This window comes from Sturnira hondurensis, unplaced genomic scaffold (assembly GCF_014824575.4).
Source record: "Sturnira hondurensis isolate 20B ecotype Veracruz unplaced genomic scaffold, ASM1482457v3 Scaffold0022179, whole genome shotgun sequence".
NCBI lineage: Eukaryota > Metazoa > Chordata > Mammalia > Chiroptera > Phyllostomidae > Sturnira > Sturnira hondurensis.
The window spans coordinates 783,144-800,903 of record NW_028094810.1 but is presented as its reverse complement, the minus strand read 5'-3'; the positions used below and the strand labels follow the sequence as shown (position 1 = coordinate 800,903).

General features: G+C 60.8%; 3 protein-coding genes across 12 annotated transcripts in view; 2 read left to right on the top strand and 1 right to left on the bottom strand.

Annotated features, from left to right (window-relative positions):
• Window positions 1-51: 51 nt before the first annotated feature.
• On the top strand, window positions 52-3,455 carry RPUSD1 (RNA pseudouridine synthase domain containing 1). 5 transcript variants are annotated; one of them, XM_037034600.1, is made up of 6 exons: window positions 52-204; window positions 855-1,045; window positions 1,144-1,267; window positions 1,360-1,462; window positions 1,621-1,722; window positions 2,243-3,455. In XM_037034600.1, the coding sequence occupies exons 2-6, from the start codon at window positions 864-866 to the stop codon at window positions 2,668-2,670; spliced, it is 939 nt and encodes a 312-aa protein (XP_036890495.1). In that variant the 5' UTR covers window positions 52-204; window positions 855-863; the 3' UTR covers window positions 2,671-3,455. The 5 variants fall into 5 exon arrangements, with proteins under 5 accessions (XP_036890495.1, XP_036890496.1, XP_036890498.1 ...); XM_037034601.1 differs by having other exon boundaries at window positions 54-162; XM_037034603.1 differs by having other exon boundaries at window positions 138-315.
• A 1,913-nt stretch (window positions 3,456-5,368) lies between these two features.
• Window positions 5,369-15,042, top strand: LOC118978829 (mesothelin-like protein). The gene is made up of 16 exons (XM_037034517.1): window positions 5,369-5,577; window positions 6,390-6,475; window positions 7,326-7,446; window positions 8,431-8,551; window positions 10,032-10,117; window positions 10,285-10,411; window positions 10,486-10,676; window positions 11,020-11,110; window positions 11,341-11,488; window positions 11,849-12,042; window positions 12,116-12,271; window positions 12,374-12,501; window positions 13,150-13,280; window positions 13,359-13,453; window positions 13,697-13,934; window positions 14,348-15,042. The coding sequence occupies exons 2-16, from the start codon at window positions 6,460-6,462 to the stop codon at window positions 14,455-14,457; spliced, it is 1,953 nt and encodes a 650-aa protein (XP_036890412.1). The 5' UTR covers window positions 5,369-5,577; window positions 6,390-6,459; the 3' UTR covers window positions 14,458-15,042.
• Window positions 15,043-15,135: 93 nt separating this feature from the next.
• The window catches only part of MSLN (mesothelin), a 29,684-nt gene continuing 27,059 nt past the window's right edge, over window positions 15,136-17,760 (bottom strand). For all 6 annotated transcript variants that reach the window (XM_037034583.1, XM_037034585.1, XM_037034588.1 and 3 more), the window contains 9 exons: window positions 17,680-17,723; window positions 17,485-17,575; window positions 17,034-17,212; window positions 16,781-16,936; window positions 16,539-16,681; window positions 16,320-16,447; window positions 15,882-15,976; window positions 15,422-15,608; window positions 15,136-15,345 (listed from right to left, as the gene is read on the bottom strand). In XM_037034583.1, the coding sequence (XP_036890478.1) occupies window positions 15,257-15,345; window positions 15,422-15,608; window positions 15,882-15,976; window positions 16,320-16,447; window positions 16,539-16,681; window positions 16,781-16,936; window positions 17,034-17,212; window positions 17,485-17,575; window positions 17,680-17,723 (1,112 nt within the window). In that variant the 3' untranslated portion in view covers window positions 15,136-15,256. The remainder of the gene's footprint in view (window positions 15,346-15,421; window positions 15,609-15,881; window positions 15,977-16,319; window positions 16,448-16,538; window positions 16,682-16,780; window positions 16,937-17,033; window positions 17,213-17,484; window positions 17,576-17,679; window positions 17,724-17,760) is intronic.

Sequence of the window (17,760 nt, the reverse complement as noted above, 5' to 3'; positions counted from 1 at the left end):
CCCGGCAGGTCTCGGGACCTCACCATTGGCCCTCACGGCCTCCGGTCTGGAAGCGTGGGCGGGGCTGCACAGGCCGGAGAAACGCGGCTTTGAGGCCCGAACTATAGGTCCGCGGGCCTTTAGTCGTAAGGCGCGGGGACGCGGGGGCAGGATCCAGAGCAGGTCAGCGGCATCCAGGGCCCAGATGGCACGGCCAGGCTGCAGGTCGATTCCAGAGTGGGTGGAGTCGTGGGAGGAGCTTGCAGTCAGGGTCCATCCAGAACCCCTCGGCTTGTACCCACACACGCAGGAGGTTGGGGCTTCCGTGGAGAGCGGGTAAGGGGTGGGGGATGAGTGCCTGCGTAGTGCGATGTAAGTGGACGAAGGTAGATTGCCTCCAGCGCCCTCCACCCTTGCACCTTGCTGACCTGTGCCGCCCCCGGATGTCGGGGGGGGGGGAGGCGGGGGGGAGGGCGGAGTAGCCTCTCTCTACGACTCTATCGCCACTCAGAAAAAGTTCCCAATCGCGCATTCCTGATCTGTTGGGAAGGGTCTGTGGGAGCGGGCTGAAGAGCAAGACTTTCTCCCAAGGCCTGGGTCTGGGCGGGACTGCGGGACTGCCCCATAGTCAGAGCAGCACCGGCTCCCCTCACCTTGGCCACACTCTCATCGTATCTGATTCTCCTACTTGGTTCAGGGGTGAAAGTAGTAAGGAGCCCAGTGAATGCAGGCACGGGGGAGGTGCATAGGCTTGCCTGACACAGACTCTGTGGCTTCAGACCCAAGGCTGAATTGTCCATCCCAATGGGGCAGAACCCTGACATGGGCTGGTCACCCCATGAACCACCACTTCACATGCTTGCCTTGCATTGCAGGCCCCTGCCATGGAGCCAGGCAGCATGGAGAACTTGTCCATCCTGTACCAGAGCCGTGACTTCCTGGTGGTGAACAAGCACTGGGACGTGCGCATCGATAGCAAGACGTGGAGGGAAACGTTGACCCTCCAGAAGCAGCTGCGGCACCACTTCCCTGAGCTGGCCGACCCAGACACCTACTATGGCTTCAGGTATGTAGGACTGCAGCACAGGCAGCTCAGGGCAGCTTCCACTGGAGGGAAGTGGCCACCCACAACCCAGCCACTTCTGTTCCTTTGCTCTATGCCAGGTTCTGCCACCAGCTGGACTTCTCCACCAGCGGAGCACTCTGTGTGGCCCTAAATAAGGCAGCTGCAGGCAGTGCTTACAAGTGCTTCAAAGAGCGACGTGTCACCAAGGCTTACCTGGCTCTGGTAAGGGCTGGCCACTCCTGGGGCATGGGGACTCCAGTGCTCAGCCCACTCTGGCAGGCCCTGAGTGTCAGGGAGCCTCCCCTGCCTTGCAGGTTCGAGGGCACATCCAGGAGAGCCGGATGACCATCAGCTATGCCATCGGCAGGAACAACACAGAGGGTCGGGCCCACACCATGTGCATCGAGGGCACCCAGGGTACAGTGGGCAAGGGGGCAGGGGCCACGGGGCATGTTTCACCCAGGGGGACCTTCGGTGAGTTGGGCCAGCCCCAGGCAACAGACTCGTGCTGGCATGGACTGGGGCCCCCAAGGCTGGCCCAACCAACCCTCACAGCTTCCCTTTCTCCTCCCTAGGCTGTGAGAACCCAAAACCAAGTCTCACGGAGCTGGTGGTCCTAGAACATGGCCTGTATGCAGGTGACCCTGTCTCCAAAGTGCTGCTGCAGCCCCTCACAGGTATGTTCAGGAGCTGGGGCCAGGAAGCTCCCCAGGCCGCTCACTGTTGACCGTGCCCTGCCCCTGGCGTGGTGGGTGCCTGGTATTGGCATTTTCTCAAGCAGTGCCTTGCAGCATCCTTGTTACACAGGAAAGGAAAGGGAGGCACAGAGGCACAGTAGCCCAACTGGGGCCACCCCAGCCATTGCTAGCAAAGATGATCCTCTCCCGCACACTTAACCCTGCAACCTGCAGCCCTTGTCCTACAAGTGGTTTTGCTGGTCTGGATGTGAAGCAGTGAGAAGTCTGGCCTGAGTTCTCCAGTATACTGAGTCCACCCTGGCTCTGCACTCACCAGAGGTGACCCCCAAAAGTTGATTCCCATCCCGAGCTTTTACCCTTGTCTGTAGCAGGCAGCAGGGAGGGTTGCTGTCCCCGTGCGGTGCCTGAGGCAGTGAGTTGGCAGCTGGGATCAGTGAACGGTGGTGGGCGGTGATCGTGGAGTGGCAGTCCCATTTCACTGGCCTTCTCTCCCACACAGGCCGGACACACCAGCTGCGAGTGCACTGCAGTGCCCTCAGCCACCCTATTGTGGGGGACCTGACCTACGGGCAGGCCTCGGGCCGGGAGGAGCAACCGTTCCGCATGATGTTGCATGCCTTCTACCTGCGGATCCCCACGCAGGCTGAGTGTGTGGAAGCCCGCACACCGGACCCCTTCGTGCCCACCCTCGACGCCTGCTGGAGCCCCCACACCCTGGTACAGCCGCTGGACCAGCTTGTCCAGGTCCTGCGGACTGCCCACGACCCTAAGCCCACAGAAGGGGACACTGGGCCCTGCAGCCCCTCCACGTGCCTGCCAGGGCCAGGCCGGCCCCCACCGCCCCCTGCCGCTCCTCCAGAGACAGAGGCACAGCGGGCCTCATGCCTTCAGTGGCTGTCAGAGTGGACACTGGAGCCAGACAACTGAGAGTATGGGCCTGGTGTTGGGGTGCAGGCTGGGACTTACAGGTGGATGAGGGCTGTGGGTCAGAACCTGAAGCCCATCCCAAGGCACAGGTGTCCCAGCCACTGAGGACTGAGGCTCCACCCCAACTGCAGCAGTCAAACCTGAAGAACAGACAGGGCCAGCAGGGGGAGCCAAGCAGCCATGATTATGGAAGAGGAAGGGCCCAGGGTGGTAGTACCAGCCCCCAGGAGAAACCTCGGCCTATCTGTCCTCCCAGAATGCTTTTCTGGCTCCAAAGCTTCACCCCTAGGACCTGTTTTGTAGATTGCCTAAAGGTCACCCTGAAAAAGGACTGGGGCCAGCCCTTGCCTGGGTAGGCCCTCCTGGGCCCCTAGTCCACCCTTAGAGCACCCTGCCCCCAATTCTGCTCAGATCCTCTGTGATATCACCCCAGTTCCGCTGAGCCACCACCACTTTCACACCCTGACTCGTCCCCTGCCTGGCCAGTCCTGCCTTGTGCCTTGGCTTCTGCCAAACTCTGCCCATAGGCCTCCCGCCTCCACCCACTTCCTGATCATCACACATGGGGGAGGGTCTGGTCTGTCCCTTCTGTCCTGCTGTAGTGCTACCCGGGGTGGTGGGGGGGGGGGGTTGTCCTCCCACACAGCCACCAGTTATTAGACCACAGCCTAGAAACCAGGGCAGCCCAGCCTCTACCTCTGTCCCCCACAACATGCCCGTGTCACCCCAGCCATGACTGGGCTCCAGGACTTAGAATAAAAAAGCTCAGTGACTAACTTTGTGAACAACCATGAATAATTCTAATGTGGGGGTCTGGGGGGAGCCCAGACTTCTGCCCCTTCCCTGCACCAGGCAGTTCTTTGCCCCAAACTCCCCTGCAAGAGCCAGGACTGCCCACCTTGCTGTGCCCCCATTCAGTGAGCACCTGCCTACCCTGCTGGGGGAAAGCTGGAGCATCCCTGGCCCTCCCAGCCAAAAGCGTTGCAGCTTCCATCTAGTCTCCCCAGGATCCCTCGCAGAGCCACTGGCCTGAGCACTATTATATCCAGTCAGAATGCCATGGGAGGACTGTCGTGGGCCACCAGCCAGACTAAGGTCATGTACTATGTCCCTGTACCTGGCTGGATTGGACCCCTCTTGCTGGGTGACACAGGTCTGGTTTTGAGGCTCCTGGGCTGACCTACCTGGGATAAGCAGGGACTCAGCTGGGATGGAGCCAGCAGCAGCCACCATAGGGCCCCTGCAGAGAGCCAGCGCCCAGTCCCTGCTCCCTGCACCTCTGTTCCATTTGTATTGGGAGGGTTCCATGGGATGCCCCATCTTGGCAGCCCAGATGGTTCCTGTGGTATATGCAGCAGGATTGGCCAGGGGTGTGACGGGATAGCATCACCAGTCCCCACCCTGGCACACCTTACTTTTTCCAGTTCTCACTCTTTCCCATTAGGGCACATCACCTCCTTGCTGAGACCCAACCCACCTCTCCCTATCCACTCTGCCCCTGTCCTCACATCCACGCCCCTGTCACATCCCACACGCAGGTGCCCAGCCTGGCCACAGGGTCTGATCATGTTCCCCACTCACTGCTATGTGGCCACAGGGCAGTTGCTCAGCCTCTCTGGGCCTGAGTTTCCTCACCTTTGAACTGGACATGGAAACTTCCATGGGCCAAGGCCGACTCAGTGAGGCATTGCATAGAAGAGCCAGGGCAGGACGCGACTCTCCAGCCCAGCAATTGCTCTGTGGCCGAGGTCATTTTTCTCGCCTGGGCCTGGGGCTGCTCTGCAGTGGGCAAGCCAGCGTGTGGCCTCCCACACACACTGCCTGCTTCGTGCTCTTATCTCCTCTGACCTGTGGGAGTCTCCAGCCCTGAGATGGGTGGAGACTCCACTACCACGTGACATTCTGCTGCCCCCAAATCCCTCAGTGTGTACAGCTCTAGCAAGCCCTCAGCCGAAAACTGGACTTTGATGGGGCCTGTGTGTGGCTCAGGAGCGATCTGCAATTGGTCCCTCCAGCTCTTGACCAAGCAGGCTCAGGTCAGTGCCTCTGCTTGGCCATGAGGCTGGCTTGTTGGGCACATACCACCATGTGGTACAGATGGCAGTCATCCAGCAGCTGGACCTGGGTGTGGGCAGGTGGGAAGTCACTCTTGCAGGCCCCCTCCTGCTGAGCCTCAGAGGCCTGCCTGGTGGATTGGCCCCAGGGTATGTGTGGCACACTCTCCATCAGGGATGCCTGCCTTGTGCCCACATACCCTCCCTGCTTCTGGTACACAGGTGTATGGCTACATGTGCCTGGCTCTGCTCCAGCACCCACAGGAAAAAAACACGTCAATAAACCTAGGCACCACCTTGAGTCTGCATGTGCCTAGTACCCCTGCAGGAAACATCCATGCACACACGTGTGTGTTCCCATGCATGTGTGTATAGGCCCCATGTGCACATGCACCAGCACACACAATGAAGGCGGGGCGCATGTGTGTGGACGCACACACAACCCTCTAGGCACAACACCCCAGTGGGAAGGGGTGATGCTGGGCAGCTGCCAACCATGTGCTCAAACTCCCGCTCTCCTGGGGCTAGGAACAGGTGCCTGCTGTGCCGGGCCCCAGGGGCTGACATAGTAGCGTTGCCTGGCACAGCCTCAACCCCTGCCCTGTGTATCGGCTGGGTGGACGTCACTGCAGGAGTGGGCGGCTGCACAAGAAGGGAGATGAGCAGGGATCCTGGTGCCCCGGCCCTGCACCACCACTGTGCCCCAGGGCTTGGCTGCAGGGACGGACACGTTCAGTGGGCTGGGACTGCTAGTGTCTGAAGTGTGTGGCACCTGGTTACAGCCCTCTGCACCCAGCTGCTGCTGCCTGGTCCCCGAGCACCACCCTCTACCACAGGAAGTCTTTGTACTCAGGTGAGGGCCAGGGGTCTGGGTGGGGGCTATTCCTAGCTGGACCCACAAGGTCAGGCTTCTCATCTGGTCTCTGCAGCCCTGGGCAGGTAGCTGAGCCTCTCTGAGCCTCCATTTTGCACATCTGTATGAGGTAGTAAATGCTCTGTGTTTCTCCTGGGCCAAGTAGAATCCAGAGGCCCACAGTCACCCCAAGCTGTGAGACTGTGCAAGGCTGTGTCTGGAAGTGGGCAGTGTGGCCAGGTTCCCTGATGCCCCTCACCTCCAGGACCTGCATCCCCAAGCCTCACAGCTTTGGTCTCCACCACAGCCAGGGCTACCCAGGGGACTGCACCATGGGTTGTGTCTGGGGCCAGGTCTCAGCCCCAGGGAGGGACAGAGCTGCGTGGGCAGCCCAGGTGTGGGGGTGAAGCCAGGGCCACTCCAGGGCAGGTTGGGTAGCCACCAAGTCTCTCCTGCAGCTGCCTATGGGGACTCACTGCAACCACTGCCCCCTTCCCTGTAACTCAAGAGATCTGTTCATTGGAGACACCACACTCCAAGCCACGGCCTATGGTCCCCTGAGCCCCAACCTGTGATAAGAAAGGTCTGGGAACCCCCTCGGCAGCTCCCTTTTGTTCCAAAGATGTGTCGTTTGTGGCGTTGTGCCCCTCCCCGAAGACGGGCAGACGCAGCTGTAGCCCAGCTCAGGTTGCCTGCCCTGCGAAGCACCCACCCTGCAGGCCCCTGGAGGCACCCTGCTAGTCTGTGCCCCTCGGCCAAGGCTGGTTGGGGAAGACTGTGGGGCCGGCCTTGTCACTTTGTCTCCTCTCCAGCTTGTTCTGGACCTGCTGCCCGAGACCCCGGCACCCTCCCGCCAGAGCAACCTGTGCACGTCACGCAGCCATGAGCCCCAGAACAGGTGATGACTCCCCTCAGAGACGGGGCTCCCGGGCCGCGTGACAGCAGGTGTGGGGAGTGCCCTCACTCCGGCCACCATGTCCTCCTGAGCCTGCGGTCGGGGCTCCTGCCCCAGGGTGCCCCCTGCAGCTGGCTGAGGGGTCCAGGAAGGGAAGGAGAAAGGCAGGCCGGGCACTGGGCCTGGGTGTCCAGGAGGGACAAGGCCCGAACAAGAGAGGTCATAGCTAGAAGGGGCTCAGGAGGAGGTGGGAGTTGACCCCTAGACCCTCTGCTTGGCATTCTTGGGGCTCAGACTGTGAGGGCAGAGCCACGAGGATGGGAGATCCATGTGCATAGGTACACACTATACACCACACATGTACGCATCACACATGTGTGGGCCCTGGTGGGCACACACTACCACATATGTGTGTGCATGCTTCCGCGCACAAAAAATATACACACCACCAGCAACAAGTGGGAACACATCATCACATGTGTACACTGCCATCCATCAGACCCTCAGGTGTACTGTATTGAGCAAGCACACCACGACAGGTGCGTACAGGCCACCACACATATGTGCGTATCACATATGCTCACTATTAGGCACACACACATACAGTGTCAGGCAGACACATATATAGCCAGACACACTGTCACATGCACATTCTCCTGGTCAGACACACACCCACCACTACTCGGGCCTAGGCTGCTATGCACAGGTGACCAGAGCCACATGGCTTTTGAGGTCTCCATTTGGGGCAGTCACGGACCCACCTGAGACACAAGGACCCCGGTCACATGCTCCCCCACAGGCAGGGCTCAGCCTCTCAGGGGCTAGTGGCTCTTTACGGCCCATTCTGTTCCAGGTACCGGGGTGAGCCTGGGTCTCACCCTCTTTGTGTGGCTCACTGTCTACTGCTCTCGCCCCCAGGCCAAGGGCTTCTCCCAGGAAGGGCTGGAAGCCAGCAGGGCCAACCTGTGGGCCAAGTAAGTGCCAGCCCCTCCTGCAGGCTCTGCATCCACGAACCGTGTCTCCCACAGCTGATTCCCTGGCAGGCCTGGGGTGGGGGCGATGAAAAGGAGGGACCACCTCCAGGGTCCGCATGCGTTGGTCCAAGTGTGGCTGTGGCAGGACTGCTGACTTCTGGCTCTGACCTGGGGAACCTGGCCCTGCCGGCCTGCCTGGCCCACCTTGCCCTGACATGGCCTAGCGTTTGGTGTCCTGCATCAGGGTCATGTCCATGTGGCTGATAGCAGGTCATCACAGCTGCCTGGGTCCAGGGTCCCTCCTGAGCCCCCCAGTGCTCCCACTGCCCCGCTCGGCCTGGAAGGCAATTCCCACCCATCCCGAGTTCTCATCCTTCCTTGTACTCTGAGGCTTTGCCACCCCGTCAAGCCCCGGAACAGACTACTCTGCATCGTTTCTATGAACTTTCCAGGGGTTTCATGCTTAGGCTCAGCTGTCCTCTCCTTCCCCAGGGGGTTGGAGGTCACTGATCAGCCATCAATCAATTGATCAATCAGTTGACTGACCCACCGAGATTGGGTGCCCAAGTTGGAACAGCTGGGCCCATGTTAAAGTCCCAAGAGACCCCCCTCCTCATGCACAAAGTTTATTAGACTCACCCCCTGAGGAAGGCTCAGCGAGGAGATGCAGCCGGCTGCAGTGGCCCAGCAGATGCCCAGGCCACATCTTCAAATGCTCAGCCATTGCTGGGACCAGCTGGGGAAGAAGAGAGACCCAGCACCTGGGCAGGGGACGCCCCTGCTCAGAGCTTAGAACCTGAACGGAGTGCTTACAGGAGGAGGGGGTGAAGCAGGGATCTTGCCCGTGTCGAGGCCCTGCCTGCCATACCTCCTGTGTCTCGTTCCTTCCGCGTTGGGAGTCTGACCTCCACCCTGCATGCTGCAGCCGGGACGGCCCCTTGTGCCCCCACCTCCACCCCTCACCACCTGCTTCCTTCTGCTCAGTGCCAGCGCCTCCCTCCTGCAAGGCTTCTGGTGCCAGCCAGCCAGCCAGCTGTCCCGGGATGAGCTTTCGGCCCTGATCAGGAGGATGACACTGCAGAGGGTGCTCCTCAAAGCCTGGCAGGTAAGAAGCCCTGGTTGGCATGAACGGGTTGTGGTGTCGAAGACAAGAACAGGCTCCAAAGAAAAGGCGCCTGGAGATGGGTAGGAAGGGAGTGTCCCCAGCAGAAGACACAGGCCAGCAGGGGCCAGGACCACTTAGCCGAGACACGCCATTCTCACAGGAGTACTAGGGCCATCCTGGAGACGCTGCACACCGTTGTCTCTAAGCCAACCTGCCAGTTTCACAGCCACCTCAGAGGCCTCTCAGGCTGACTCCGAGGGGACAGAGCCTGCCCACCCCTCCGGAGGTTTTCCTGTACGTCCCTCTTTGGATCATTTCTAGGATTCCTTAGCCAGCTGCCCAAGGACCTCAGCCTCCTGTTGTTGGTTGAGTGAGGGCTTGGCCACCCGGCCTGTGCCAGCCCCTTCCTGCCTCCATCTGCCATGCCATGCCCTCCTTCGGTCCTGGGCCACCAAAGTAGATCTTCCAGCCTACTGGCCTTCCCCCAGCTTGGGCCATGAGAAGGGCCGGCTGAGCTTACCTAGACTCACAGCTGACCCACGCACAGCCTGCCCTGAGTTGGAAGGAAGGCAGGCAGGCATTCTGTCTCATTATATAGTTAGTATAAAACTAGTAATGAGCCCTGGCTGGTGTAGCTCAGTGGATTGAGCACAGGCTGGTGAACCAGAGAGTCGCTGGTTCGATTCCCAGTCTGGGCACATACCTGGGTTGCAGGTCAGGTCCCCAGTAGGGGACACATGAGAGGCAACCACACATTGATGTTTCTCTCCCACTCTTTCTCCTTCCCCTCTCTCTAAAAAATAAACAAATAAAATATTTTTTAAAAACTAGTAATAAAAGGAAGAAACACACTCACACATAAAAAGAACAGAAAAAAAGACGAAAAAACACTAGTAATACTTTTTTTAATACTCACCCAAGTATAAGTTTTTCATTGATTTCAGAGAGAAAGGAGGGAGAGAAAGAGAAAGGGAGAGAGAAACATCAATCGGTTGCCTCCCACATGCACCCCAACCAGGGCTCGAAACCATAAGCTAGGTATGTGCCCTGACTGGGAATCGAACCCACAGCCTTCTGGTGTATGGGATGAAGCTCTAACCAACTGAGCCATTTGGCCAGGGCAGAACTCCTAATAAATTTTAAATGACCCCAACATAGGCTAAGCAGGACAAGAGGTCTGGGCAGGTGACATTGGGATGAGCTTCCACGGTGTAGTGGGACTGGGGGGTAAGCAGAGGGCTGAATGCCCTCCTGGGATAGAGTTGGGGGCGGGGCGGTAACGTTCAGGCTGAGCTTGGCCCATTCTGAGGCCATTCTGATGTGGAGATCGAGGCAGGCAGAGGAAGACTACTAGTCCGGGTGACACGGAACAGGCAGGTGGGAGGGGGAACCTGGGTGGGTGCAGGGAGGGGAGTAGGGCGAGTGACGTGGCAGAGAGGAGGCGCTGGGCAAGGCGGTGATGCGCCCCACACCTGCCCAGCTCTGCTGCCTGGCCAACTTGGCTGCCCTGCACGACCTCCAGGGTGACTTTTTGCTCCACCCGCCTGACCTGTTGCTCTTCTACAAGTGAGTGCCCCCCGCCGGCCCACCCAACACCCAGCGGTCTAAGCATGCCTCTCTGGGTCCCGGGAACCCCAGCTCCTCAGGGGCACCTGGACCACCCCAGAGGGCCACCCCAGAGGATCCCCCGCTGGCCCCACCCTCCCAACAGTTCCCCACCTGCCTGCATGCAGCCTGGAGCAGGTGAGGGAAGCCAACTGTCGGGCCTTCACTCGCCGTGCCGCCCAGGGGGACACGGAGCTGCTGGCCAACCTGCCTGACCAGAGGGCCGCCCTGCAGCACGCAGCCTTGGCCTGCCTGGTAGGCCCTGGCGTGGGGCCGGAAGGGTGGGAGGGCCAGGGGGCCTGGCTCTCACTAACCTTCCTTTTCGGCAGGGAGGGCCCCACCGACAGCTTAGTGCCTCAGACCTGCTGCTCCTTGGGGTCCTGGTGTGCGACATGGATGCGTCCAGCATCGTGGCCTCGGACCCCCACGTGCTGCAGAACCTGCAGCGTTGCCCCCGACTGACCCCTGCCCAGCAGGCTGCTGTCAACACACTGTTGGCCAGTGGGAGGACGGTGCTTGGGTGAGTGGGGGCCCCACCCCCTCTGCCCAGGCCTCTGCTCCTAGAGATGAGACAAGAGGAGGTCTAGGGTTCGGGCCCAGGAGTTCATCGAGTTCCAGAGCCCTGCTGACCTCCAACTTCTGATGCAGTTCACAGCCCTTCTCGGACCTTACAGCCTTTGGGGCACACAGGTTTGGGGGTGGGCCTCTCAATCCCCCTGCCCTGAAGCCTGAGTCTGTTCTGGGTAGGGATGGTGTCCCACCAGGTCCAGCCCTGGGAACTGTGCACTCAGGGAAGGGCAGGTGGCCTCCAGGGGCGGGGCACTGCTCCAGACCCAACACAGCTCCCTCTTTCCCCACGCCAGGCCCCCCGTCTCCTGGAACCCACAGGGGCTGCAGGCTCTGGGACGGCTGGCCACCTACATCAGCCCGAGCCTGTGGGTGCAGGTGCAGGAGGTAGGACAGTGCCCTGGGGGGAGGGAGGGGAACCTAACTAGCCCTGGATGTAGGGAGGAGGGTCCAGGCGACCACTCGTCAGCCTGGTCAGGCCTGAGGGTTGCTCACCATACAGCCGCTCCAATGCCCACCTGGTGTCCCCAGTTGCTCCTGTCACAGGGTTTTATCGGTGGGGCGGGAGGAGAAACCAGGTGGCTCCAAGGTGTGGAGTCTCCAGCGCCCTCTGCCAGGCTGTGGGCCTGGACTTCTTCAGCAGTATGGTGGCTGCGTGCCGGGCAGGGCGGCTCAGCCAGCGTGACGCCAGGCGCTTTGTCACCAGCTTCCTTGGGGCTGAGGCCAAGGCCAAGTCGATGTCCTCGCGGCCCAAGAGGGGCACAGGTCAGTGTGGCCACAGCGGCCTGGGGACACCGGTCTGTGCTCCTGATTCTGGGGAGGGAGCACCCAATACATGGCCCACCTGCTGTCATACCTCCTGAGCTCGGCCCAGCCATCCGAGTCCAGCATAGGCCGTCTCAGGCTGTGCGGCTGGACTTCTGGGCCCCGGCCTGGCTAGAAGTTGAGGTCAAAGTCAAGCTTGACTCAGTCTCCTCTGAGCCAGGTTCTTGGCTAGCGGTCAAGCTCGGGGACAGAGTCAAGGATGGGTCAGGGTTAGGAGCGACGTAGAGCCCAAAGTCGGCGGCAGTGGCCAGCTCAGGCCATGGCTGAGCAGCCGGGTCGTCAAGCCCACCCCACCCGCAGCCACAGTGAGACCCTGCATCCACGGCAACATCACGGCGGCCACGCTGCGGGATGACCTCTTCCTGGTGCGCTACGACTGCTCACAGCTCGAGTCCTGCCTGGGCAGCCAAGTGCTCAAGGCCAACCTGGACCCCCTGCTGCAGCACCCGCTACCCGCCGAGTGCCAGCGTGTCGTCAAGGCCAAGCTGGCTCAGGTGCACTGAGCACTGGGTGGAGGCCAGCGGGTGGTGGGCACTGGGGGTGGACCTGACCCCCTTGTTCGCGCAGATCTACCCGGGCAGCGTCCCAGAAGAGCAGCTTCGGCTCATTACCTCGCTGGTCTACCTCTACACTCACGCGGAGATCAGCCAGTGGAGCATCACATCTCGGGACACAGTCTCGGCCCTGCTGGCCTCAGACGTGGCCCTGGAGAACCAGACAGAGGTGAGGGCAGTAGAGGTGGGGCAGGTGGCAAGGATGGGGTTGGGGGGCCCACTGACCCTGGCCCAACAGCCCCAGCCCCACCAACACCGGTCCTGCCCCCAGGCCATCCTGCAGAAGTTCCTGGACCACAAGGGCAACATCACCAGTGCACTGCTTGTGGCTATTGGGGGCTCCCGCCTCTGCTGGATGAGCCCCCAGCAGATCCAGGCCATCCGGCCCTCAGAGTTCCGGTGAGCCCCACCAGCGCCTCGGGGTCAGCTCCACTGTTCCCCACGGAGAGTTAGAGGGGAGACTGAGGCTCAGGAGTGGCTGGGGCCAGGCCACCGCAGGTGCGTTAGTTTCCTACAGCTGCCAAAGCAAAGGACCTCAGACTGAATTTTAAAAGAATAGAGACGCATTCTCCCACAGTCCGGAGGCCAGAAGTCTGGGACTAAGGTGTCAGAGGGCCAGGCTCCCCCTGAAACTTGTAGCAGAGGTTTCTTCTCACCTTTTCCAACTTCAGGTGTTGCCGGCAGGCCTTGGCTGCTCTTGGCTTCTGGCCCCATCACCCCATCTCTGCCTCCATCACCACCACATGGCTATCTCCCCCACAACCCGTATCTGTGTCTGTGACAGCAGCTGCTGGATTTTAAGGCCCACCCTAGTTCAGTAGGACCTCATCTTACTTTGATTACATCGATAAATAGGAAAGAGCCTATTTCCAAATAAGGTCACATTCTGAGGTTTTGGGTGAACATAAACTTTGGGGAAATGCTATCAGGCCAGTACAGAGGACAAGAGGACTGCTGTGATTTAGGGAGAGAGGGCCAGATGCAGCCAACCAGAGAACCAGGGCCCCCAGCCCTCCCGGCCTGCCCTCAGCCTCACCTGCTCCCCAGGCTGGCCGGGGCCCTGGACGTCTCCTCCTGCCCGCAGAGCCGGAAGAATGTGCTGTACTCCAAGGCCCGAGAGGCCTTCAGCAGCACCAGGACCTCAGCCGCCTACTACCACTACATACGCCCCTACCTTGGTGAGACCCCGCCCTGCGCGCACACACCTTTCCTCTAGAAGCCCCCCCCCCCCCCCCCCTCATCACTTGCGCCCCCAGGTGGTGCCCCCTTGGAGGATCTGCAGCGCCTGGCCGAGGCCAATGTCTCCATGGACATCCACACCTTCACCAACCTGAATCCCCAAGTGCTGCAGGTGGGCCCTAGGGGCTGCCCCTTGGGGGAGTGGGGCAGGCTGGCCAAACGAGGGGAGCCCCAGGCCACAGGTCCGAAGGCACCCCAGAGTGGGCCTCAGGCCACTTCCCGGGGGCGATTCCACCGGGCCTCACCCCTGGGCTCACTCCTTGGGCGAGCGCTGCCAAGTCCTCCCTTGGCCCCAAAGCCAGGCCGCTTCGTGGCTCTCTGTCCCTTCCCACCTGGCCCCTCCCTTCCCTCAAAGAGCCTAAGTGTGGACCATGTGACGATGCTGCTCGGCCAGAACGTGGGGGACCTGCAGAAAGCACGCAGCCACCCGACCATCAGCTCCTGGCTCCGCAGCCTGAACAGGCTGGCCCTGGGCAAGCTGGGCATGGACCCTGCCAGCCCTGCCAGCCCCACCGGCCCAGTCCCCTCAACCACTGGGACTCGAGACACAACCCCCACATCAGGCAGCTCTGGGAATGACGGCCCTTCCTCAGGTACAGCTTCACACCCAGGCCTCCCCCTTGACAGGCCTTCCCCTGCCTCTGCTAGGCCCTGTCTGCCCAGGGCCACTATGGACCCCAGACCACTACTCCTGCCAATGTCATGCTCTGTTGGCCAGCTTTTCCCACTTGCCTCTCGGGTGACATTTGAGTGACATGCTTTACCCTGTATCATCCGTTGACTTACTGAAGCACACAACTGCCTCCTCCAGACCCACTGACTGCGTAAAGTAGGGGCCAGACCCCAGGGAAGGGGACACTTCGAGATCTTTGTTGGGGCACAGAGGAGTGGCCACACACGGCCTTTCCCACCCACAGGGCTGGTGTGAGCCTGGAGCCCAGGAGGGGCTGCCCTGGTGTGGCTCCCAGCCAGGACTGATGGGTGTCTCCCCATGTTCCACCCACAGGCAGCCCACCAGCCCGCCCGAGGGGTCTGCTACTCGCTGTGGCCCTGCCCTCCAGCCTCCTGTGGCTGCTGTACTGGGGCAGCCAGGGGCCCTTTGGGGACTGCGCATAGGCACCTGCACAGCGGCCTCCAAAGACAGCACTGTGCTGGCACCACATGCAGGAAACCCGGGGCTGGTCTGTGCAGCTGGATGCCAGCCTGGGCCGGGGCACAAGCCCCAGGCCCCGGGAACCTGGCCACGTCCCACATCGTAGGAGCCTGCAGGGCAGGGTCCCACCCACATCCAGCTCCTAGGACCTGGGCAGACAGCCCTCTGGTCTCCTTCAGGACAAAGAAATGGGGCTGGGAGGGGATGTTATGGCACTTCGCTGATTTTAATAAAGGACAGGTGATTTCCCTGCATGTGTCCCTTGGCTCTGGGCCCCAGGAAGGGCACGGAGACCCTCTCAGCCACAGGAACAGGGCTCTCACCCGCCACCTCCTGGGGAGTCACCGAGGCCCCCCTGGGTTTGTCGGCTTTGCCTCAGAAGAGAGGAGAACAATAGAAGAGCATCGGGGGGGGGGGTCGCAGCCCACCCCCAACACCTGCTTAGAGTCCCTGCCCTGCCTACCCCACCCGCCCTGCTTCCAAGTACAGACTGGAGGGGCTGCAAGTCAGGGAGTCCTGTCCACAGCGTTACAGCCCTCAGGCCCCCACCTCTCAGAACACGACAGCAAATCAGGGCCCAGGACACAAGAGCTGCCAACCCCGACCCTGTCCCCAGAATACCACAGGTCACCTCTTTGGAGGAGGAACATGTTCTCTTTTATTGAGCTCCTGTCCCCTGGGGTGGGGCAGGGACCATCCAGGCCTACCCCCCAGGCGGGAGTCTCCACAGCAGGGCCCAGTTCAGCATCCAGAGCACCCTGCTCAGTTCAGGACCAAAGCCAGGAGCAGAGCTGGGATCGTCATGAACACAGATCCAGGTCCAAGGAGGTGGGATCCCCCCGCCAGGGCCTCTGCACAGAGAGGGGGTAACTCAGACCCTCCACCTCACTCTGTCCCAGACCCACCCAGCCAGCCGCCCCAGCCCACCTCGAAAGCTGAGGTCTAGGACCAAATAGCCGTTGGGGATGCCGCCGCGAAGCCCCAGCCCCAGGCCGTCCAGGTCGTTCTGCTGTTGTCGGGAGATCCAGTCCCGCACGGGGCTGTTTCTCTCCTCTGCCTTCAGGCCCTCCAGGTTTGGACCCAGAAGTTTTTGCACCTCAGCAATGGTCAGTGGCTGCCAAAGCCCCCAGGCGGCCGTCAGGGTCTCCCTGCCTCTGTCCAGAAGGTTGCTGGACTCTGCCCTGTCCAAACCACCCCATGGTTCCCTAGCCCACAGACCCTGCCTCAGCACCTCCAGACTTGGGAGCTGGCCCTGGTTTAGTAGGGGGCTCCTCCCAAGACCCCGCCCACTCAGTGGCCCCACCCACCCATGGACAAGCCCTTCTCTGTGGCCCCTCCCTCCCTTTGGCTGCACCTTCCAATGGCCCCACCCCTCTGGTGGCCATACCAGCAAGGCCTCTTTCTTTAACTTCTTGAATGTGTCCATGTCCATGCTGATATTTTGCGGAATGAGAGCCTGCAAGTCCTCCTTGGAGGCCCCACCTGTGGCCAGGAAGAGGGAGCCCTAAGCCTGAGACCTCACAACACTACCCCTACTCTCACCCTCTGAACACAAGCTGTGAGAAGCCTGCTACCTTTACCGAGATTCCCTTTTCCTAAGGAATTCCCGGGCCCTGGTTTGCCTGGTAACCACCTGACTCTCCCAGTCACGGGAGAGGCTGGAGGCGGTCAAGTGCCTGAGCAGGGGTCAGAACTCACAGGACCTCAGCCTACGGTCAACCTCTGAAGGCTGGAGGGCACCCCAACCCCTGGTCACAGCACCGGGGGGAAGGCAGCACCTATGGGGACCTCCAGCATCCCGCTACCCCATGTTCTCCTGGCTCACCCAGGAAGGTCTTGATTTTCGCAAAGTACATGGACCCGCTCATGTTCCGGAAAGCGACCTGGGCCTTGTGATAGAGAACATCCATCTGCAGTGGGCGGCATGCATCCAGGTCCTGGGGCCTGACCTCCCTGGAGAGGCAGTATGGCGTTGGGAAGGGAGCTTGCAGCACAGGCCCCCCCCCCGCCCCCCGCCCCGCACGGGCCGACCTCTGGGACTCACCTGAGAACATCTTCATGCACAAAGCCCAGCTGCTCGGGACTGAGGGAGCAGAGGTAGGTGGGACGAAAACTGGCCAGCATGTCCAGGGTGGCCTTGTCCAGCTGGCCCCCTCCCACCACATAGCGGGCAATCAGGGCAGCCACCTGTGGGAGGAGCCCAGTGAGGTACCCTAGGGCAGAGAGATGTTTCCCCAAGGCCCACACAGCCTCTCACCCTGCACTCCCCTCCCAATTGGTGGTCACCTGAGGATCCATTTTTCGCCCTTCACTGACTTTAAGCAGAGATTTCACTGTCTCCAGGGATGTCACATTCCATTTGTGGATGTCCTCAGGGGTGACCTCGAGGAAGAAGTAACTCAGGTTCTGGATCAGGGACTCAGGGTATCCCTGTGGGTAGAACTGCGAGGAAATGGACAGTGAGGGCCGCAGCCACTTCCCAGTTAGCTGGGGAAGGCTTTGGCATCTTCAGCAGGCGGAAGCCCAAACCATGAACTACCTGGTCCAGTTTGTGCTTTAAAATGTCAAGCTGCTCTTGGGCGAAGGGAATTGTGTTCACCCGGTCCATTTGCTCGGCCAGCAGGGCCCCGCTCACACAGGCCTCCAGCTCCCACTCCTCATAGAAGACAAGCTCTTCATCCACCACGTGTACCTCCCTCCCTGTGGGGCAGGCCTTCTCTACAGGGGCAGGCAGGGGGTCAGGGGGCGGGGCTCTTCCAGTCAACCTCCTCTTCCTTCCACACCATGCTGAGACCCTGGGCAAATCATGACCCTCGCCAGGCCTCAGTTTACCCATTGGCAAAATGGGGAGATTCTGTCCCATCTCCAAGGTTTTCACAATTGAATGAGCTGAGCAGCCAGAAAAAGCCACAGCGTTAGCGGGTGAGACCCCAAAGTGCCAGCCCCCACCCTCAGGTCTCCCACTCAATGGGTCTGGGCCCTGTGCTCACTCTCTGTGCCCTGCAGAGCCCTCGGGAGGACGACAATCGGCTCAGGCTGCTGAGCCCGGGAAGCGCGTTGCAGCCATGAGGTTGTGACACCCTGAGGACATAACAGGGTTGCAGATGAGCCATGTGTGGCCCAGCATCCAAGGACCCCCATCAAGGGCTAGAAACCCCTCCCCCATCTCCCCAGAGGATCCTTACCTGTCCTGTGTCTGCAGTCTTCGCCATGGAAGGTAGTGTCCACCCTGCAGGGCAGGAACACAAGGTTCAAGGGGGTGGCTG